Below are 19743 nucleotides of genomic sequence, written 5' to 3' on the forward strand. Positions count from 1 at the left end.
GGACGATTTCCCCGCCGGTCGCCGGCGACAGCGCGAGGCAACCGTCGCTCCACGTCCTCCGCATCGGATAGGAAACTCGATTAGATCGGCAAAATCCCGCTCGAGCGGAGGTGGCGGAGACGTCGCCGGAGTTGCTAGGGTTCCGCCTGTGCAACGCGCACTTGCAATTCTTATGGTAGGGGCGCCTCTGGACGTCGGCGTCTCCACCGGCGATGCATCCGTCGTAAATTCCCCGTAGGAGGCCGTGGTCTCCGGCGGCGATCGACATAATAGAGGCGGCGATGATATGCCGGCGGCGATGATGAATGGTTATGGAAAAAGTTGAGGGAAGGGAGAATGAATGAATGGGCGGGATGGAAGAGGCAGTTATGGGGGGCGGCACGTGCGGACGGTTCTAGAATCTACAGCTAAGCACGTGTGTAGGTGTTGGCGGTTGGCCGTAGGGGGGCGACACACCTTTATTAATTTCGGCTGCTCTTTAACTCTCTTTATTTAGATTTTTATTTTCTACACGTGATTTATAGAAAGAAATTTCGGAAAAATATCTAAAATTTATTTTTATTTAAAATATTAAGTTATTTGTTTTATACAAAATTTATACTCCATTTTCATTCAAATCTATATTTACTTTTTTTTGGATTATCATAAAAAGAAATATTCTTGTTTTTAAATAAAAAATATTACACTTGTATTTTTTTTACTATAAAATAAAAAAGTAACAATTATTATTCATTTTTATTAAAATTTGTGTCTGATTAAACGGACACACATTTGCATGCCGGAGGAGTATTAAATTTCTTTATATTAATTTTTTTATTATTTTCAAATCAATAAAAATTTCTTTTCAATACATATTCAAATACAACTTTTAGGAATTTTTTTGTGTGGATATGTGATTTTAATAAATGTGCGTGTAATTTATTGGATTTAAAAAAAAAAAAAAACTTTAATAATAATAATAATAGGGAGGGGGCATTGTTAATTGTTTGGCTACCAAACAAATAGGCTATGATAAATTACGTGGAAGACAATTAAATGATAATAATAGGAAAAGTATTTACGTGGAGTTTGATCTACATTGTGGAACAATCTTGATTTAAAAAATAAAAAATATATGGCATATATTAAATGATTTTTTTTTTTGCTTCAATTCTTTATTGTGTAACCTAAAAATATCCACAAATTTTTTTATTTTCCATGATAATAGATAGAAATATTGAAATTGTATGCACTAATAGGTTACTAATAGGTTACTTGGTTTGTCTTCCTCCTCTTTTATTATTATTATTTATTTATTTTAATTTTAATTTGAATAATATTTTCATTAAAAATGTGTTAGTTGAATAGTAAAAAATAGTAATTTAGAGAGCAAAGGAAGCAGTTTGTTCACATAATATTTATCAATGAAACATTTTTTCATAAATATTATTAAAAATACAAATATCTACATATATTAATATAGTATATATATTATACATTTATAAAAAATTAACTATTTAACACAAAATATTATTTTTTATATTACCAACACAGTTTCTTACAAAAAAAAAAAAAAATTAATTCATCTACAAACGCTGAATGAACAGACATGTTATTTTGACCAAAAACTCATGCAATAAACATTGGATAAATTTTTTATATGCAAATTATAATACAACATTTTTAAATACTATGTTCGTCCGGTTCTAAGGGCCTATTTATTATTTGCGTGTTGATTTTTAAATATTAATTATTATATAAAATTATAGTATAAATTAAGAAAAAATGACAAAAATACTTCTATTAGTATCTTATAATACTATTATAATGACATTTGTGTAAAAAATTATATAAATATAAGGATATTTTTAATGATAAAGTAAAATAACACAGAATGTATATGAGAACTTTAGAGTTGGACGGAGGAAGTATTATTATTTATACAAAAATATAAATGGTTTGTTTAAGTAATTTGAATAATTTTTAAAAAATAAATATTTATGTTGAATGTGAGATAGTTGTGCTCTAATTGGTGATTCATGTTCATGAAATTCACTGTAAAATTAGGTGTGTGTGATATATAATAGATGTATTTAGATAATATATATATAACTATAAATTTTAATTATATTTTACAAGATTATTTCACCTATTGCTAGGATATAATTATCTCATATATTACTATACTAATTATATATTTAAGATAACCATGGATCTTGGATTTTCTACTGTGAAAAAAAGGTTATATATATATATATTTTGAGTTTATTCTTTTGAGTTTATATATATATATATATATATATATATTTTTTTTTTTAATTATCTAAACTTCAATTTTTTCAAAATATTTACACATTTTCTCTTTAAAAATCTCATGATCATATATTACTTAAATAAAAAATCAATATAACCAAACTCAATGCAGACTTATAAACAATCTCATTTAATTCTTCGTTCTTTCATTTTACTTTTTGTAAAATAGCATTACATAAAAAATGCATACTATAATTCTATACACCTAATTCTTCACATCAAAATACCTACTTCCTTATTCGAGGTTCTACTATTCTAAAAAATCGCCGAAACTCTTTCAAAACATATCTAAACACGATCTAAATTCTTACGAGATTATGATACATATACACATATATATAACTAAGGATTAGAATTCGCGATTGTTTATTCATTTGGCTAAACACAAAAGACATATGCACACATTCAGCAAATCCACCCTTAGATCAATTCAATTCTTGAAAGTTATTTGGCAAAATAGCTAAAAACCCCTTGTGGTTTGCAAAATTCGCTAAAAACACCTCTCTGGTCATAAAATTTCATTTTATCTAGGCAAAAGATAGAGGAAGTTACAAAAATGCGAGCAATACATTCATTAAGAGGTGGTTTTTTTGCAACATTAAATAAACAAGTAGGTAAATCAGAATTTTAGGACCAAGGGGATTTTCAGTAAATTTCGTAAACCACATAGCTTTTTTTTATGTTATCTTGCCATGTTATTTAACATTCTTCCAAACAATTTTGATAATAGTAATTGTAGTAGTAAGTTCATCCCAAACTAGAATTTAAATAAAACTCATGAACAGCATATAATGCAATACATCCTCAAGAAACTCACGAAATAATTCAAACCAGTAACTAAACATCTAGAATGGAATACCGCACAAAGATCCCATGACAACAACAAAAGCCAATTATCATCGACAAATTTCTTGTTCCCCAGCATTCAAAGATTTTCACCAACAAAAGAATATAACAGCCACTGCTCTTCCATTAAAATTCACTAATAACCGATAAGAACAAATTTCAAAGAAAACATGCAGTAAATTGTTCAACAAAATTTGGCATAATCACTAAAGTCTTATTGCAGTAATAAATTTCTATTAAATCCAAAGGCAAGGATCTTAATCAAGCTTCACCGAAGAAAACAGATAATATACGAACCAGAACGAAGAAAGGAGCCCCACAGTGCCAGTAGCAAGCATAATCGCAAGAACCATGAAGAGAGAATAGCCGAGGTAAAGGGTTGCCGAGACAGGGCCGCTCAGACTCTTCAAGTCGAAGATCAGATAATTGATGGAGTAAAGGAAGATGTATATAGCAACAGAACCAGATGCAAAGAACGATTTCCACCACCATCTCCAGTCCTCCACACAGAGATGCATGTAAGTTAAGACGAGGGATACTTCAGCACAAACAACTACCAGAAGGATAAGTACGATGAAGAGAAATCCAAACACATAGTACACTCGGCCCATCCAGATGCTGGACATTATGAAGAACAGCTCGATAAAGAGCGTCCCGAAGGGGAGGGTACCTGCTCCAAGAACCAAAAGCCAAGACGGGTATTTCTGAGGTGGGATTTCACGGGGTATTTGGTTGGTTCTAACGGGATATTCAATGTGAGTTGCCTTGACGCCAAAATAGCCACCGATAAGAGTAAGGGGAACCGAGATACAGAACCAGAGCAAAATGAGTACAACGAATATCGAAAAGGGGATAGCTCCGGTGCTCTGGCTGCCCCATAACAAGAAGTTGAGAGTCGTAAGGATAAGGAAGGAAATCCCGGGGAAGAAACAAGCTACTTTCCATGAGATGGACATCCATCCCTTATGATCTCCGCAGAACATTGTCCTCCACATTCGAACTGCAACATATCCAGCTGCAAGTCCAAGAACCATATAGAAAAACAGCATGCCCGTTATCAGCGTGCCGCGAGAAGCAGGGGACATGAATCCGAGCGCAGCAAACATAATCGTCACGACTGCCATTCCGAGTATCTGAACTCCATCTCCAACCATGACACAGAGAAGCGACGGATTGGTGGGCGCCCGGAAAACATCACCCACAACAAGTTTCCATCCCGACAACTCCTCGTTCATCTGCGCTTGTGCTTCCTTGTCGAGCTCCTCATACCGAGCAAGATCGCGCCTGACAGTCCTTAAAAGGATCACCAGCACAATACCGGCCAAGAAAGTGATCACCATTAGAGAGTTAAGAATCGAGAACCAGTGCACTTTCGCTCCCTCCATCTTCAAATATGCATCCCACCTCGACGGCCATTTGATGTCGGTCTCCACAAACAACACCTCGTATGTAAAAGCCACCGGCTCGTTCTCCTTAATCACCATAGCCACTGTTCCTGGATCGCAGTTGATATGGTTTGGATAATGATCGTACATCTTTAGTTTCTTAAGCGAATCGGCATTGTGCTGGAAACTACAGGGCACCACTTCAAACCCGACAACCATGTATCCAGGTTTATCAGATCCCTCAATTCCAGTTGTAGGGATCACCTCGGCAGCATCCCCCGTGCCCATAACACGAGCCACATTGTTTTCCTCATACTTACGGACAAGAACTGTAAACTTCAGATGATTGAACACATAATAAGCATCCTGAACTTTCACACCAACAGGGAAACCAGTCCACCTCAACAAAAACCCTTCCTTCTTCGCATACCGAATGGCCGGCAAGTTATCCAAAATCACATTAACTTGGTACATCTCATCAATTCTCTCTTTCAAAAGCTTGAACTCGTCGGCAGACAACGGTTTAGTTTGGCACAGATAAATATCACTCTCATTTGTGAACATCTTAAACCTATAAGGCGAATTCTCTATCCTATCACCCATCAGAAATTCCCCCAAATTTTCAGCACTATCCTTAATTCCCTCGCTCGGACGACAAAATGGCAAACTATAATAGCTATACGGAATTTCAGTATCAATTGAGGTCAAGGAATTGACCTTCATATTCAAGAAATCACCGACTTCATACTTATGAGGGTAAGTGCCAGGAAGATAAAACCCCTCGCCAAATTGGGAAAACGCAATGAAGAAAACAAGTAAGATCCAGACCTTGATCCCGTGAAACGACTCCATTTTTCACCGTTTCCCTCCTAGATCTGGACGGCGGCGCCGATCGGGAATCCACCGACAAAAATCAGTCCTCTCTAAAGGGATTTCACTTCCTATCAAGATCTGAGAACGGAAACACACGGAATCTCATCAATCAACACACTCCTGATTCAGATCAAACTGCGTGAAAAACATTTCGAGAAAAATCCACAACGTAGAACAGCACGACGGGACAAAATCGCTATAAAATTGAATCAAAATTAGGATGAAAATGCAACAGAAAACTCACCTCAATTCAATTCCTCTCCAAAAGAGGAATCACTCACATTGAACGCCTGGACGTGGAAATTGGAGACGGGGCGGAGATGGAGAGAGCCGCAGCACAGGCCGGCAAGGTATCGTATCCGCCATTTATACCCATTTGGCCATTTCTAGCGTCGGTGCACAGATCCAGCCGCAGATGATAATACTTCGGTTCATTTATTTATTTCATTAAAATAAAAATTAAAAGAATTATTTAGAAGAATAAAGTTAGATAAATAATTTAGTAGTATTAATAATATTATTAATATATTTTTTTACTATTTTCAACTCCATTCATCTTTAGTCATGGCCAGCCACATACAGCATTTACTGCCCACAAATATTCGATATCCTTGAATAAAAATAATTATTTAATAAAGAGTGTTAAATATAAAATAATATTTTATTTAAACAAAATTAATAGTAAAAAATAAGGAAAAAAAAGCACTTCAAAGATAACCTTTAGGGCTCTATATTTTCATTTATTATTATTAATAATAAAAAGATTTCATTTTCATACAAACTTTGTGTTTTATAGCTATTTTACGTACTTCCTTCGTTTCGAAACGTTACTCTTGGTTGTATTGGATACGAAATTTAAGGAATATTGATATTATATTGACAGTGAGTAAAAAGTATAGGTAAAAGACATTTTTGCCCTTGTAGTATTATTTATGAAAATAAGACTATTGTTTTGAAATTGACAAAAATAGTAAACAAGACTATTGTATTGAGACGGATGGAGTAAAATAATAATATAATAATAATACAAAAAATACAAAAGAAATACATTATATCGTTTGTATACAATAAATATGCTTACATGTGATATGAGCTATTCAAATTTGTATAGCATAAAAGTTGTGACACAATTTTTTAGATAATTTATTGTTCCTATACTATATGGTGATACAATATGACGTTCTATAATCAATTTATTTATTTATTTAATTTTTATAATATGGGAATTCGAAATCGTTATCATTTGGGTGCGCTCCGAGTAATTTCGATCAAATTTGATAACTTGCAAACTAAGTAATTTATTTTACAATATGAAACTTGTTTTATAATGAATATATATTATTATTGCATAAGTACATTTGTTTAGTATTTTAGTTTAAGATTTTCATATGTGAAATATGAAGAATCGTGTTAATAATATAAAAAATAATATAGTTTTGTTAAATATTAATTTTTATGAAAGAAAATATATATATATTAAGAATCATACCCGTCGGAACAATCAATACCTGAGGCAAAATAATCGGTAATCGACCATTATTAAATATAATTAATATTATAAATGAAAATAAATCAAATTTTAATTTTAATTTTAATTTTATTATTAAATATAAACTAATATATGAATTACCTAAAGATAAATAACACAAAAATATCTATAGACGTAAAAATATATAAAACTATTTATATACAATACAAAATAAAATAGTATAAGTAAATTATACATTAAAGCGACGCATCATCTTCAAATTATGTGACACCCCAATATTTTATAATTCTGATGATTAAAATGTGAGGAAAAAATCTATATTCGGTAGCTAAGGAAAAGAAACGCTACAGAAATATTAATCGGAAAGTCGCCGAGAAAATATTGTCAAAAAAATGAGGAAAATTAAGAGGATGAGAGAATACTGTGATTGAAATAGGCGAAGATTATGTGTATAAATGGACAAAAAATTACATTATAATTTAGTTTAATCATAAAATTAAATCAATTATTTTATTATATTTAAAAATATATTAATTATAATATACTTAATAGCATTTAATACATATTTATTTTATTAAAAAAATCAAAAAAATAATAAAAAAGATTCGGTGAAGTAGACCCACACCGATCTCTTTTATATATATAAATAATAATTATTGTTGTGTAAATTTTATTTATATATTCTATATTTTCAGTAGTAATTGAGCTTGACGGCATATAATTTGAAATGTGTATATTCAAATTATGTGCCGACAGTTCACATTTTAAAACATGTATTATGGATATATTTTTATATACTGAAATTAATAGTAATAGGTATTGTATAAATTATTTTTAACTATAGCCATTTTATATATTATTTATATTATATAAATATAAATTGTATTATTATTTAATATTGTAGAACTTTTTATATTGTTATGCATATAGCTTTTATAGTTTACATTCTAGTATATTGTAGGATAGTGTGAATATAATTATTGGTCTATAAAAATATGTACACTACTCATTTGTAATCATCAATGTTTCATTTGTAATATATAATCTCTTTTTAGTATTTGTGGATGTTTAGCTAAGCCGGAAAATTTGTCTTAATAGCCGATATAGTGAGTCGACGAGGGGTGCATAGTTAACTCGGGGAATTGAAGTTTATATGTGACTCTATAAAGTCTTAAGTATGTTTGCCGGAGATTTGAGAGTTGGATTTGAAATTGTTAATAATAAAATTTTGAATATAAAGTTAATTATTAATATAATATAAAAATAAAAAATAAATATTTGATTTGATATTTTAAAATATAAATAAATAACAAAAATTTGAGACAAAATTACAAACAAATATAGCATTATTAATTCTTATATATATTTATTTAATATCCGGCCATAACTTTTTTTTTAATACATATATAATATTATAATTTTATTCTATTCTTTTATAAAAAATTTAATAATATATTGATTTTAATTATAATATATTTATACTAAAAAAGATTTATAATTAAATTATGGCCTCGACCACCTTCCATTTATCTTATTAATTATTGCCACTTTTTTTTTTTCTTTTTACTTTTTTTCAATTTATTATATTTATTTATTGATTTTTTCTTCTCTTAATTACTGATTCGTGCATTAATGGTTTTTTTTTTGTTTTTTTTTTTTTTTCTATTGTTATAAGCTTTCAAACTATGTATCAAGAGATATACGAAGGAGGTCTATAAATTGAGTCTAAATTAAATGGGGCTTCAAGTTTTTGTATTTTTGGTGATCGAAATTTTGATATTGGTAAAATACATGTTTGAGACAATAGATTTGTCGGGGAGAAATTGATTATTGTTGTATATAGAGACGATGGCGGGTGTTGTATGGATTGAATTGGATAAATTTTATTTGTACTTTGAATGAAATGTAATACTTTGTTTATGATGCATATGAAAGAAAAATGATTGCAATTGTATTTGTTCTACTCTAAGGTCTCCGAATCGATTAAAAAACTTATTAATGTGTTGTTCTTTTGGGGCCAAGTGCATTGCAATTCTCTATATTTGATTAGTTAAACTTGCAATTATGATTTATATTATGTATGATTTGCATCAACATGGGAATTAAGTTATGTCATTTTCAATGTTTTTGGAGAATTTTGAAATTTTGTAAATTTGAAAAAAAAAAAATATTTGATTTGATATTTTGTAAAAAAAAAAAATGTTTTTGATTTGATATTTTTTTAAAAAAATAAATAGTGTCAAATGAGTGAAAGTTGATTGTGCACTTCTTTCAACGTCTCTCGTGGGACTCACCCGACCCATTCAACCGGGTATGTCTGATGAGTATTCTCGTCACATTCGGTTAGAGCCTATTCGAAAACTAGATGGATAGAGTGTAGATCTTGTGAGGGGGAGTTTGGCACTTAATTTTCATGCAACCGTGGCGGAACAATAGATCTTTTAGGAATTACGCCAAAGGAACACACGCTATATTCAATACATAGATACACTTACAAACTTTTGTTAGTTTTTGGAGTTTTAGAAAAATTAAAAAATAATAAAAAATTTTAGTTATTTCATGTGATTTGTTGTGAAAGAAAAAAATTATGTGAAGAATAGTAAAAGGTTTGGTATTTGTCCACCTTCTTCGTGTTGATATGAAAAATCTTGTTTGAAGGATTGCGTGAAGATTTTAAAAATTTGCTTCTAAGATATTCCAAATCAAATCTTGAAATTTTGTATTTTCTGAATTAGAAGTTCCATTTTATATGCAATTATGTTAAAAGAAAAGGCTAAAATATTGCGGAATTAGGCCCGAAAAAAATAAAATACATGGTAAAAAAGATAAAAAATTTAATTGATTGTGATCTAAATATTTTGATATGACATTTTGTTCGAAGAAATATTATATTTTTTAAGTAATGGTCCGAGTGATTTTAATTTCAAATAGAAACCAAACACACCTATGATTTCTCAATTGTCAATGGCAGATACGAAGAAATTGACACTCGATTGTTAAAAAATCTTCGAGGAAAAAATCAATAATTCAGATCATATACTCTGCAAGATCTCATTGTTTCCATTCTACTATAATAAGTCGATCGATTGCAGATTATGGACATGTTTATGATGTGTCTGATGAAGCCATTGATTCGTTTTAAGCTACAATAAATCATGGCTGAGGATGCTTAGGTGAATGAAGGTGAAAATCAAGTGATCAGTTTCAATAAGTCGACTCCTATAATATTGATTGATTCAGGCAAGACTTGATCATTTGATTTTCACCTTCAAGGTAGAATACGGTACACTTGAGATACACACTACTAGTTTCGGTTCAAAAATAAATTATAGCCCTATAAATATATTATTAAATTTATTTTTAAAATAATATTAATGATAAATATAATAATAAACTTTATAAAAATAAAAATTATTTTAATCATATATCCAATAAAAAAAAGACATAAATACAAAGTGTATTATCAGTTAAAAATAAATCATACTATGATTATTGTAAAACTAATAGTATCATAATAATAATAATAATAATAATAATAATAATAATACTAATAATAATAATAATAATAATAATAACAACACTAACAATAATACTATGAATTCCAAATATTTTTTTCATTGCAAAAATTTTTGTACAAATAAAGACAAACAAAAATAAATTTAAATTAAATTTTAACCGGTAGGGAGTGCAGATGAGAAAGAATGGAGATGGAGAGAGAAAAAAAGTTGTTAAAATTTAATTTTAGAATTAGAATTAAATTGAATAATACAAAAAAAAATAATTAAAATTTAAAATTTAATACATCTAATAATAATAATAATAATAATAATAATAATAGTCTAATTATAAAGTTATGGGCCGGATTACGCTACAAGCTCTGACCACTTGCTCGTATTGCTCCTCTAAGAGCTGGTCATGCCGCTAAGATTGGATATGAATATAGTTCAAAGTCCACCAGGGCAAAAGGTAATTCGGCGAAAAATGTAAGTCCTAAATTTGGTTCATTTGAGAACACACCAAGTTGTTCGCGCGTCGAAGGTGATTTGATGATGAATATTGGATGCCCCTTGGCACAAGCCTCTTTCGTAGTAATAATTCTTAGCATTTTACTCTACAGTGTCTCACTTCTCTCGTTCTACTATAATGAGTCGATCGGCTGTAGATGAAATTTACAGAAATATTTTTTATTCGTCTTAAGACAGCTATGACGAATGATGGCCGAGGATGCGTTGGATTGATCATCTAATTCCATGATCCCATTGTTCTCAGTGTTGTACTTTAACAAGGCCGTGTCCTAAGTAGCCGGTATGATAATAGAACATTTTGCGAACAAAAATATATTTGACTAACTATCAGCAGTTACGATACCGAGTTTAGATCAAGTAGACTAATTATCATCAAGTATTTAGCTCGTCTTGACTCGTTAACAGAGAACGAAAGATGTGAGACATTGTAGAGTAAATGCTCGGAATTATTACTACATAACATGAGGCTTGAAAGAATTCAGGTTTTGGCGCCGAGTCCCATGGATTTCGGGCATCTTACTGCGACTAAATATTATTGAACTGCCGCTTCAACCGAAAAATCGATAGTTGGAACCGATAGTTCTTATACAATTCAAAATATACTGAAATCATAAAAAAAAATAAAAATGGAATCAATGTGACGGCTCCGCTCTCCCAATGTTCGAAAGCTAGTTCTGTCACTACTTTCGGTTCCTCTGAAAAATTCAAACTCACCCAAAATCGCATTCTAAATTGAAAGGTTCTAACTTGCCTAAGAAACTCTTAACTAAATAACTAATTGGGTTTTAGCAATTGGGCTTGGGTACGAGTACCTGAGGTTTGGGTTTGGATTAAAAGGTTCAGGCCGATTCGATGGGCCGGATGAAAAGGTGGATTAACTCATTTATTTATGGAGAGACGTGTTGGGATTAAATTACAAACTGCCAAAAAATTCTTTTAATATCAAATTCAAATTAAATTTTTTCCTTAAAATTATTTTAAATTGGCAGCATTGCTTTTATCTGTATAAACAACCATGAAAGAAGGATCTTGAATTACATTATTAAATTCGTTTGATTGGTAATCCTTTTTTTTTTTTTTTGAATTCAAAATTTTATTTATATTTTTGTTAAATAAAAGTGTAGGGGTTTGATTCTTTTGCCTCCAAATTCAAGGTTTTTATTATTTAGATTCTGTATTTTTTAAGAAAATATATTTTTTTTATAAAATATCTTATCATATATTATTTTAATATCAAATTCAAATTAAATTTTTTTCAAATCCATCAAAAGAAATATTCATATATCTAGACAGAAATAAATCACATGGTGAAAAAAATAATAAAATGAAAAGCTGTATATTTAAGACTTTGGAGCTTGTTAATATTTAATAGGATGTTTTGTGAGAGAAACAATATCTTATATTTTTGGAAAAAAAAATAAAATTATAATAGATGAATAGTGTCAAAAGATACAAAATTATATGTAAACAGACCCAAGTTTTGAAGATTTAATTAATTATGATCTAATTGAGATTTGTGTTTCAAATAAACTAAAAAAAGAAAAAATCAAGATCAAAGATGCAAAAAATCCATTCATTCTCCAAATAAAATTTGTGTATTAGTTACGGATAAAAATAAATTGTATATTAGTTTTTTGGAATTTGATTGTACTTTTCAGTTTGATTTAATAAATGTAAGATTTAATAAGAAAAGAAAAATAGAATATTTTTATAGAGTCATGTAAAGAATTACGAAGAACTTGCAACCAATGCATAAATTAATTTTATAAGAAAAAAATAAAATGACAATAAAAGATGAATAAAACAAAAGAAAATATTTTAAAACCTACAATAAAATATAATATTTCATAATCCTATATGTATATATCATTTTACTTTTTTATTAAAAGTATGAATATTAGTATTAAACAATGATAATAATTTTTTATTTTATTTTTTTGGTAATAATATTTAAGTTGTAAGAATTTTTTTAAAATTATGTAGTAATTACAATTACTAAAAATAAAAAAATAAAAAATTAATTTTGGACAAATTAAAGTGACAAAATAGATACATTCATTTAAAATATTAAAAATATAATATAATTATAATTACAATTATTTGGTTAACGGACTAACTTGCTTCAATGCTGACTAAAACACTTTCAACCCGCGTGAATAGACTCGTTTAGACCTGCATTTTAATAGGCCTAAAAAACTTAAAATCCAACCCTCTTTAAAACTGCGGTGAGGCGGGTCAACCCAATAGGCTCAACAAATGGCTCTAATTATAGTGTCGATGTAATAATTGGTCTATAAAATGATTTCAACTCCTCATTTGTAATCGTCAGAGATTAATTTGCAATCTAAGTTCTCTTCGCTACTTTTTTCTTTTTATACTTTCTCTCTAAAAAGTCCTAATTTTTTTCTTTTTCCTAATTTTTTTTCCTGAACTTTCTTCCTTCTTTCCCCTTCTTCTTTTCTTTGTTTTTTATCTTCTTTCTCCTTTACTATATTTATCTATTGATTTTTTTTACATTCCTATGGTTTCTCTCTTAATTACTAATTCGTGGATCTTTGGGTTCGGTGTGGCATGTGTCTTTTTATTGCTAAAGCTTTCAAGAAGACATATGATGGAGGCTTACAAATTGATTCTAATTTGGACTTAGACTTCAAATTTGTATTGCTTTACTAATCTCGTTTTATTTATATAGGTAAAATTCATATTTAAGACAATAGATTTGTATGGGGAGAAATTGATTAGCGTTGTATGTACTGACGATGGTTGGTACTATATTTTGGGTCGAAAGAGATGGATTTCATGCGTATCTTTAATGAAATGTAATACGATAATGTATTTATATATGGATGAAAAATAAGTTATTTGCAATTGGTTTTGTTTACTCTAAGATGTGACAACCGATTAAAAAACTGTTGTTTTTTTGGGGGGCCAAGTGTGTTGTAATTTTCTATATTAGATTAGTTAAACTTGAAATTGTTATCATTGTTATAAACGATAGTTATCTACTAGGCCATTCATTCCTACATTTGAATCAGTTTATATTTAGACCATCGAAAATGTATGATTGCATTAACATGGGAATTAAGTTATATCATTTTCAATACTTTTGGAAACTCATTTGATAAGGCAAGTCACACTAGGCGAACCATGAGTGGCAGGTAAATCTATAAGTGTTGGGGTTTGAACTCATAATCTCACTGTCACAAATTCACTCTCCATACCACCAGACCATCCCCTACAGGACAATATAATCTACTTTTCTTTCAATTGATCGGGGCCGATGTCAAAGACAATGATTTCTCAACTGTCGATGGTGGATACGAAGAAAGTTATCCGAGTTAGCGCCAACACTAACGGTTGTCGCATAATCATCGGGGGAAAAAATCAAGGTAGAATACGGTACACTTGAGATGCACACTACTAGTTTCGGTTCAAAAATACCCGCCAATATTTGATATGAATATATTTCCAAGTTCACCAGGGCAAAAGGTAATTCCGCGAAAAATGTAAGTCCTAAATTTGCTTCATTTGAAAGCACACCAAGTTGTTCTAGTAAAAAACGATGATGAATATTGGATGCCACTAGGCACAAGCCTCTTTCGTAGGAATAATTCTTAGCATTTTACTCTTCAGTGTCTCACTTCTCTCGTTCTACTATAATGAGTCGATCGACTGCAGATGAAATTTACAGAAATATTTTTGATTCGGACAGCTATGAAAAATGACGGCCGAGGATGCGTTGAATTGAGTCTAATTCCACGATCCCATTGTTCTTGGTATTGTAATTGAACACGGCCGTGTCTTAAGCTGCCGGGACGAACAAGTATATATTTTACTAGTTATAAGCAGTTAAGATACTGTGTTCGGATCAAGTGTACTAATTATCAAGTATTTAGCTCGACTTGACTGATTAACAGAGAACAAGAGATGTGAGACATTGTAGAGTAACTGCTCGGAATTATTACTACATAATATGAGGCTTTAAAGAATTCAGGTTTTGACGCCGACTTCCACGGATTTCGGGCGCTGGACTGCAACTAACGGTTTCACCGTGCCTTGAGAAGTCTTTGCTGTGCTTTTCAACCGAAACAAATCTAGGGCTTTCATTTTTCGCTGATTTGCCTTTGCCCCGGAGGAGGATTTGGAACTCGATGCGACTGACTTGTTCCGGGGTTGAACAGCTGGCGGCGTGCTGGAAGCTTCCGGAAGCTCTGCGCCCAACCCTAGGGATTTAGGCCTTATGGACACTCGGATTGGCTCGGCCATGCCCTGACCGTCTTTACCTAAGCCCTCACCTTCGACATATCCCATCCTGGCCATCATTTTTGAGCTGAAACCAGTAGTGTGCATCTCAAATGCGCCGTATTCTACCTTGTCAGATACTGGTTCGGTTTTAGAGTCGAATGATTTAGACTTGGGTTATCTCAGCGTCCATATTGCCTCTCGAGATGAAGGTTAAGGGCTGAGCCGCGTAGGATCCAACTCTCTTCCTTGTTTTCTTTTTGGCTTCCTTACCCGAGTTCTTGCTTGATTTTTTCAATTTGATCCTACACGGGTAAGGAAACCAAAAACAAAATGAGGAAGAGAGTTGGATCCTACGCGGCTCAGCCCTTAACCTTCGTCTCGAGAGGTAATATGGACGATGAAATAACCAAGTCCAAATCATTCGACTCTGAAACCGAGCCAGTATCTGACAAGGCAGTATACGGCGCATTCTGAGATGTACACAACTGGTTTCAGCTCAGAAATGATGGCCAAGATGGGATATGTCGAAGGTGAGAGCTTGGGTAAAGACGGTCAGGGCATGGCCGAGCCCATCCAAGTGTCCAAAAGGCCTAAATCCCTCCGGTTGGGCGCAGAGCTTCCGGAAGCTTCCAGCACGCCGCCAGCTGTTCAACCCCGGTACAAGTTAGTCGCATCCAGTTCCAAATCCTCCTCCGGGGCAAAAAGGCAAATCAGCGAAAAATGAAAGCCCAAGATTTGTTTCGGTTGAAAAGCACACCAAAGGATTCTCAAGGCAGGGTGAAACCGTTAGTCGCAGTCCAGAGCCCAAAATCCGTGGGACTCGGCGCCAAAATCTGAATTCTTTCAAGCCTCATATTATGTGGTAATAATTCTGAGCATTGTATCTAATCCGCAAAATAGAGCATCAATGGCAGAATCAAAGATAAATGTTTAGGCGTAGATTAAGCCGAAGGCCAAAAAAAGCAATTACATTCAATTCTCATGTGTGTCGAGGGGGTTGTTGACATCAACCACTGGTTGTTTTCGATTAGATTGTGGTTAAAAAAATATTTGGGACACTTTGATTTCGAAAACATGATTAATTTATTATTATTATACTCGGAAATATATGTTTCGCACTTCAGATGGATGCTAATGGTCATATGCGGAAAAAATAGTTGTAATATATTTATTTGAAAATATAATAGTTTTTTTGTTGTACGAGTCAACAATTATATTCTACATGTAAATATTGGATATATTAATTGTTCTATGCAAAGATAATGCTTGAAAATATTTATTTTTTGATAATTAGCTTTCTATGAGCATAAATTCGTATTCATCGTCGGCGGAGACTTAAAAAGTTGCAGTTATTCCGTTACCATAGTCTATAAGTATAGATCTGTATGCAACATCGGAGCTCAAAATTTTTTTGTATGTAATATGTTTTTTTGTAATATTGTAATATGATATTTATTACATGATAATGATGTTATTCATTAGAACTATTACAATTTATCAATTTTATTTCTAAATAATATTTCTAAATAATAAAATTATTTGATTTATTGGCTTAATTTTTTTGGAAATAAAAATTAAATGTCTAAATTAATTTCATAATTAATGCCATATATTTTAGGTGGATAAATAAAGTAGATTATATTTACTTAATTATAGGTCAGTATTATTGAATTATAACCAATAAATTTAATATTTTCCTTAATATAAATATATATTAATTTTCTGTTAATTTATATAATTAAGTTTGACTAAATTTTAAATTACTAAAACTACCTAAATAGATTTTTGTAAATTCAATTTGATATGCAATATTTATGAAAATTTGAAAAAAAAATATAAAAAAATATCTAAAAAATAATGTCAATCATTTTTCCAATTTTTTATGATAGATACGAAAGTTTATAATATTGAAAAATAAAAATTAGTATTTATATATTTCGAAAATAGTTATGACTAAAGTATAATATATTTGTTCGTCGAAAATACACATAATGAAATGATGACCGTCTATTATATAAATGTTTTATTACACCTTGCCTTCGAAGATGATGTTTATAAAATAAATATATGATGTGGCAAAAACAAAAATATAAAAATTTACTCTCGACGCGAAAACTTACAATGATTCAAAGTTCAATTAATGTACACTACAAGAAAAAATTATTTTTGTAACAAAATTTTTTTGTCTCTAAATCTACTTTTTCCGTTACTAATGACATTAGAGACGGAATTAGGAATGAAATTACGTTAGGTACGTGAACTTTAGGGACGGAATTCCGTTACAAATATATTATTTTTTTGTAGTGGTAATTTTCATTCATAATATTTTAAAATATATCCGTTTGATTTTTTAAATTGATACATACTGTTGCACACTTTTATTTTATTTTTTTGGGCGATTTTATACTTTGAACTAGTGATGAAAGAAAAATTAATTATTTTCGTATGAAATGATTTTTCCCAACAATTAGAAAATGATTTATATAATTATATATTTTCCATATTTGCAATGCTTAAATCAAGTACATATATTATGAAATTTATACAATAATTAATATTAGTGACAAATCGACAATTTTACCCATTAAATTAATATAAATTAGACAGATGTTGTGCGTGTAGCTTTTATAGTTTGTTACATTTTAGCATATTGTAGGATAGTGTGAATGTAATTATTGGCCTATAAAATGATTTACACTCCTCATATGTACACGCACGTTTTTCCAAATTTCTTTTTCTTTTCCCTAATTTTTTTCCTCGACTTTCTTCCCCTTTCTTCTTCTTCTTCCTCTTTACTATATTTATCTATTGATTTTTCTTTACATTTCTATTATTTCTCTTTTAGATTACTAATTTGTGGATCTGTGTGGCATATGTATTTTTATTGCTAAAGCTTTCAAATGATTTATGACGAAGATATACGATGGAGGCCTACAAATTGATTTTAATTTGAAGTGACTTCGAATTTGTATTGCTTTACTAATCTTGCTTTTGATACTGGTAAAATACATATTTGAGAAAATAGATTTGTAGGGCAATTGTTTAGGGTTGGATATAGGGATGAAGGCACTGTATTTTGGGTTGAAAGGGATGGATTTTATTTGTATCTTGAATCAAATGTAATATGCTGTTATGAAGCTTGTTTATGATGTATCTGTATATGGATGCAAGAAGAGTGAATGCAATTGATTTTGTTCTACTCTAAGGTCTGTGAATTCGATTAAAAAACTTACTAATGTGTTGTTAGTTTGGGGGCCAAGTGGGTTGTAATTTCTATATTAGATCAGTTAAACTTGGAATAGTATCATTGTTATAAATTGTAGTTGTCTACTAGGCCATTCATTCTGATGTTTGAATCGATTTATATTTGGACCATCAGTAGCGAAAATGTATGACTTGCATCAATATGGGAATTAAGTTATATCACTTTCAATCTTTTTGGTGACTTTTGGAGTTTGAAAAAAAATAAAAAAAAAAAAAAGTAAAAAATTAGTATTCGATTTGATATTTTATGAAAGAAAAAGTGTATTTGATGCGAATAGTAAAAAAAAGTGATTTTAAGGTGTGTTTGTTTGGTGGGTTGGATTTTGAGTTGGGATTTGAATAGTAAAAATTTTGAATTTGAATAGTTGTATGATGTGATATAAATAGGTGTTGATGTGATGTTTTGAATGTAAAATTGATTTTTAGTATAATATAAAAAATGAAAAATAGGTTTTTGATTTCATATATTTTTATCTTCACAGAGAGAGAAGAGATAAAAGAGAGAAAACTTAGTGACAGAAAGTCACGAGGTGAAATAAGCAGAATACTTTTAGTCTCTTTTTTTTTCAAGGATTATGTAAATTAATTGCAAATAATCTCCCAACGTTTACTTGCTTGATTCTTCGCATAAAATTCGAGTTTTGCTTTGTTTTATCCTCGTACAAATTTCGTATAACCCGGGCATTAGTAGGGTCGAAACATCGTATAAGAAAAGGGAAACGCGATCTAAAGTATATCCAAAATCGTGTATATCTTGCGAAATTCGATTTCTTTGTATTTTCATTCAATCCAGATTATTTCTCTAACAAGTTGGTTATGTAAGACATGGGTACACCTTCTGCAACGTCTATTGCCGGAATTACCCAACCTATTTCATATGTATGTCGATGCGTGTTGATGAAGAAGGGTGTGTCATGTGTGGATGTTTATTTCAGTCACGATCGGTTGGAGGTTTAAAGAAGAGTGTAAAATACCCTCACTTTAAGCGAAAAAAAAAAAGTACATGTAAAAAAAATCATGTAAATCCTAAATTTGGTTCATTTGAGAGCACACCAAGTTGTTCGCATCGAAGACGATGATGAATATTGGATGCCCCTCGGCACAAGCCTCTTTCGTAGTAATAATTCTTAGCATTTTACTCTACGGTGTCTCACTTCTCTCGTTCTACTACAATGAGTCGATCGACTGCAGATGAAATTTACACAAATATTTTTTATTCGTCTTAAGACAGCTGTGACAAATGACGGCCGAGGATGCGTTGAATTGAGTTTAATTCCACGATCCCATTGTTCTTGGTATTGTAATTGAACACGGCCATGTCTTA

The 19743-nt window shown here is 30.8% G+C and overlaps 1 protein-coding gene across 1 annotated transcript; it reads right to left on the reverse strand.

Annotated features, from left to right (window-relative positions):
• Positions 1–3244: 3244 nt before the first annotated feature.
• On the reverse strand, positions 3245–5810 carry LOC127264907 (transmembrane 9 superfamily member 11-like). The gene is made up of 2 exons (XM_051294499.1): positions 5641–5810; positions 3245–5474 (listed from the first exon to the last, which is right to left on the reverse strand). The coding sequence occupies exon 2, from the start codon at positions 5373–5375 to the stop codon at positions 3396–3398; it is 1980 nt and encodes a 659-aa protein (XP_051150456.1). The 5' UTR covers positions 5376–5474; positions 5641–5810; the 3' UTR covers positions 3245–3395.
• Positions 5811–19743: the final 13933 nt, after the last annotated feature.

The sequence above is a fragment of the Andrographis paniculata genome, unplaced genomic scaffold (genome assembly GCF_009805555.1).
Source record: "Andrographis paniculata isolate CXL003 unplaced genomic scaffold, ASM980555v1 Contig71END, whole genome shotgun sequence".
NCBI lineage: Eukaryota > Viridiplantae > Streptophyta > Magnoliopsida > Lamiales > Acanthaceae > Andrographis > Andrographis paniculata.

Excerpts from the sequence above, each read along its gene's own strand:
- LOC127264907 (XM_051294499.1), bottom strand. The coding sequence starts at position 5,375 with ATGGAGTCGTTTCACGGGATCAAGGTCTGGATCTTACTTGTTTTCTTC.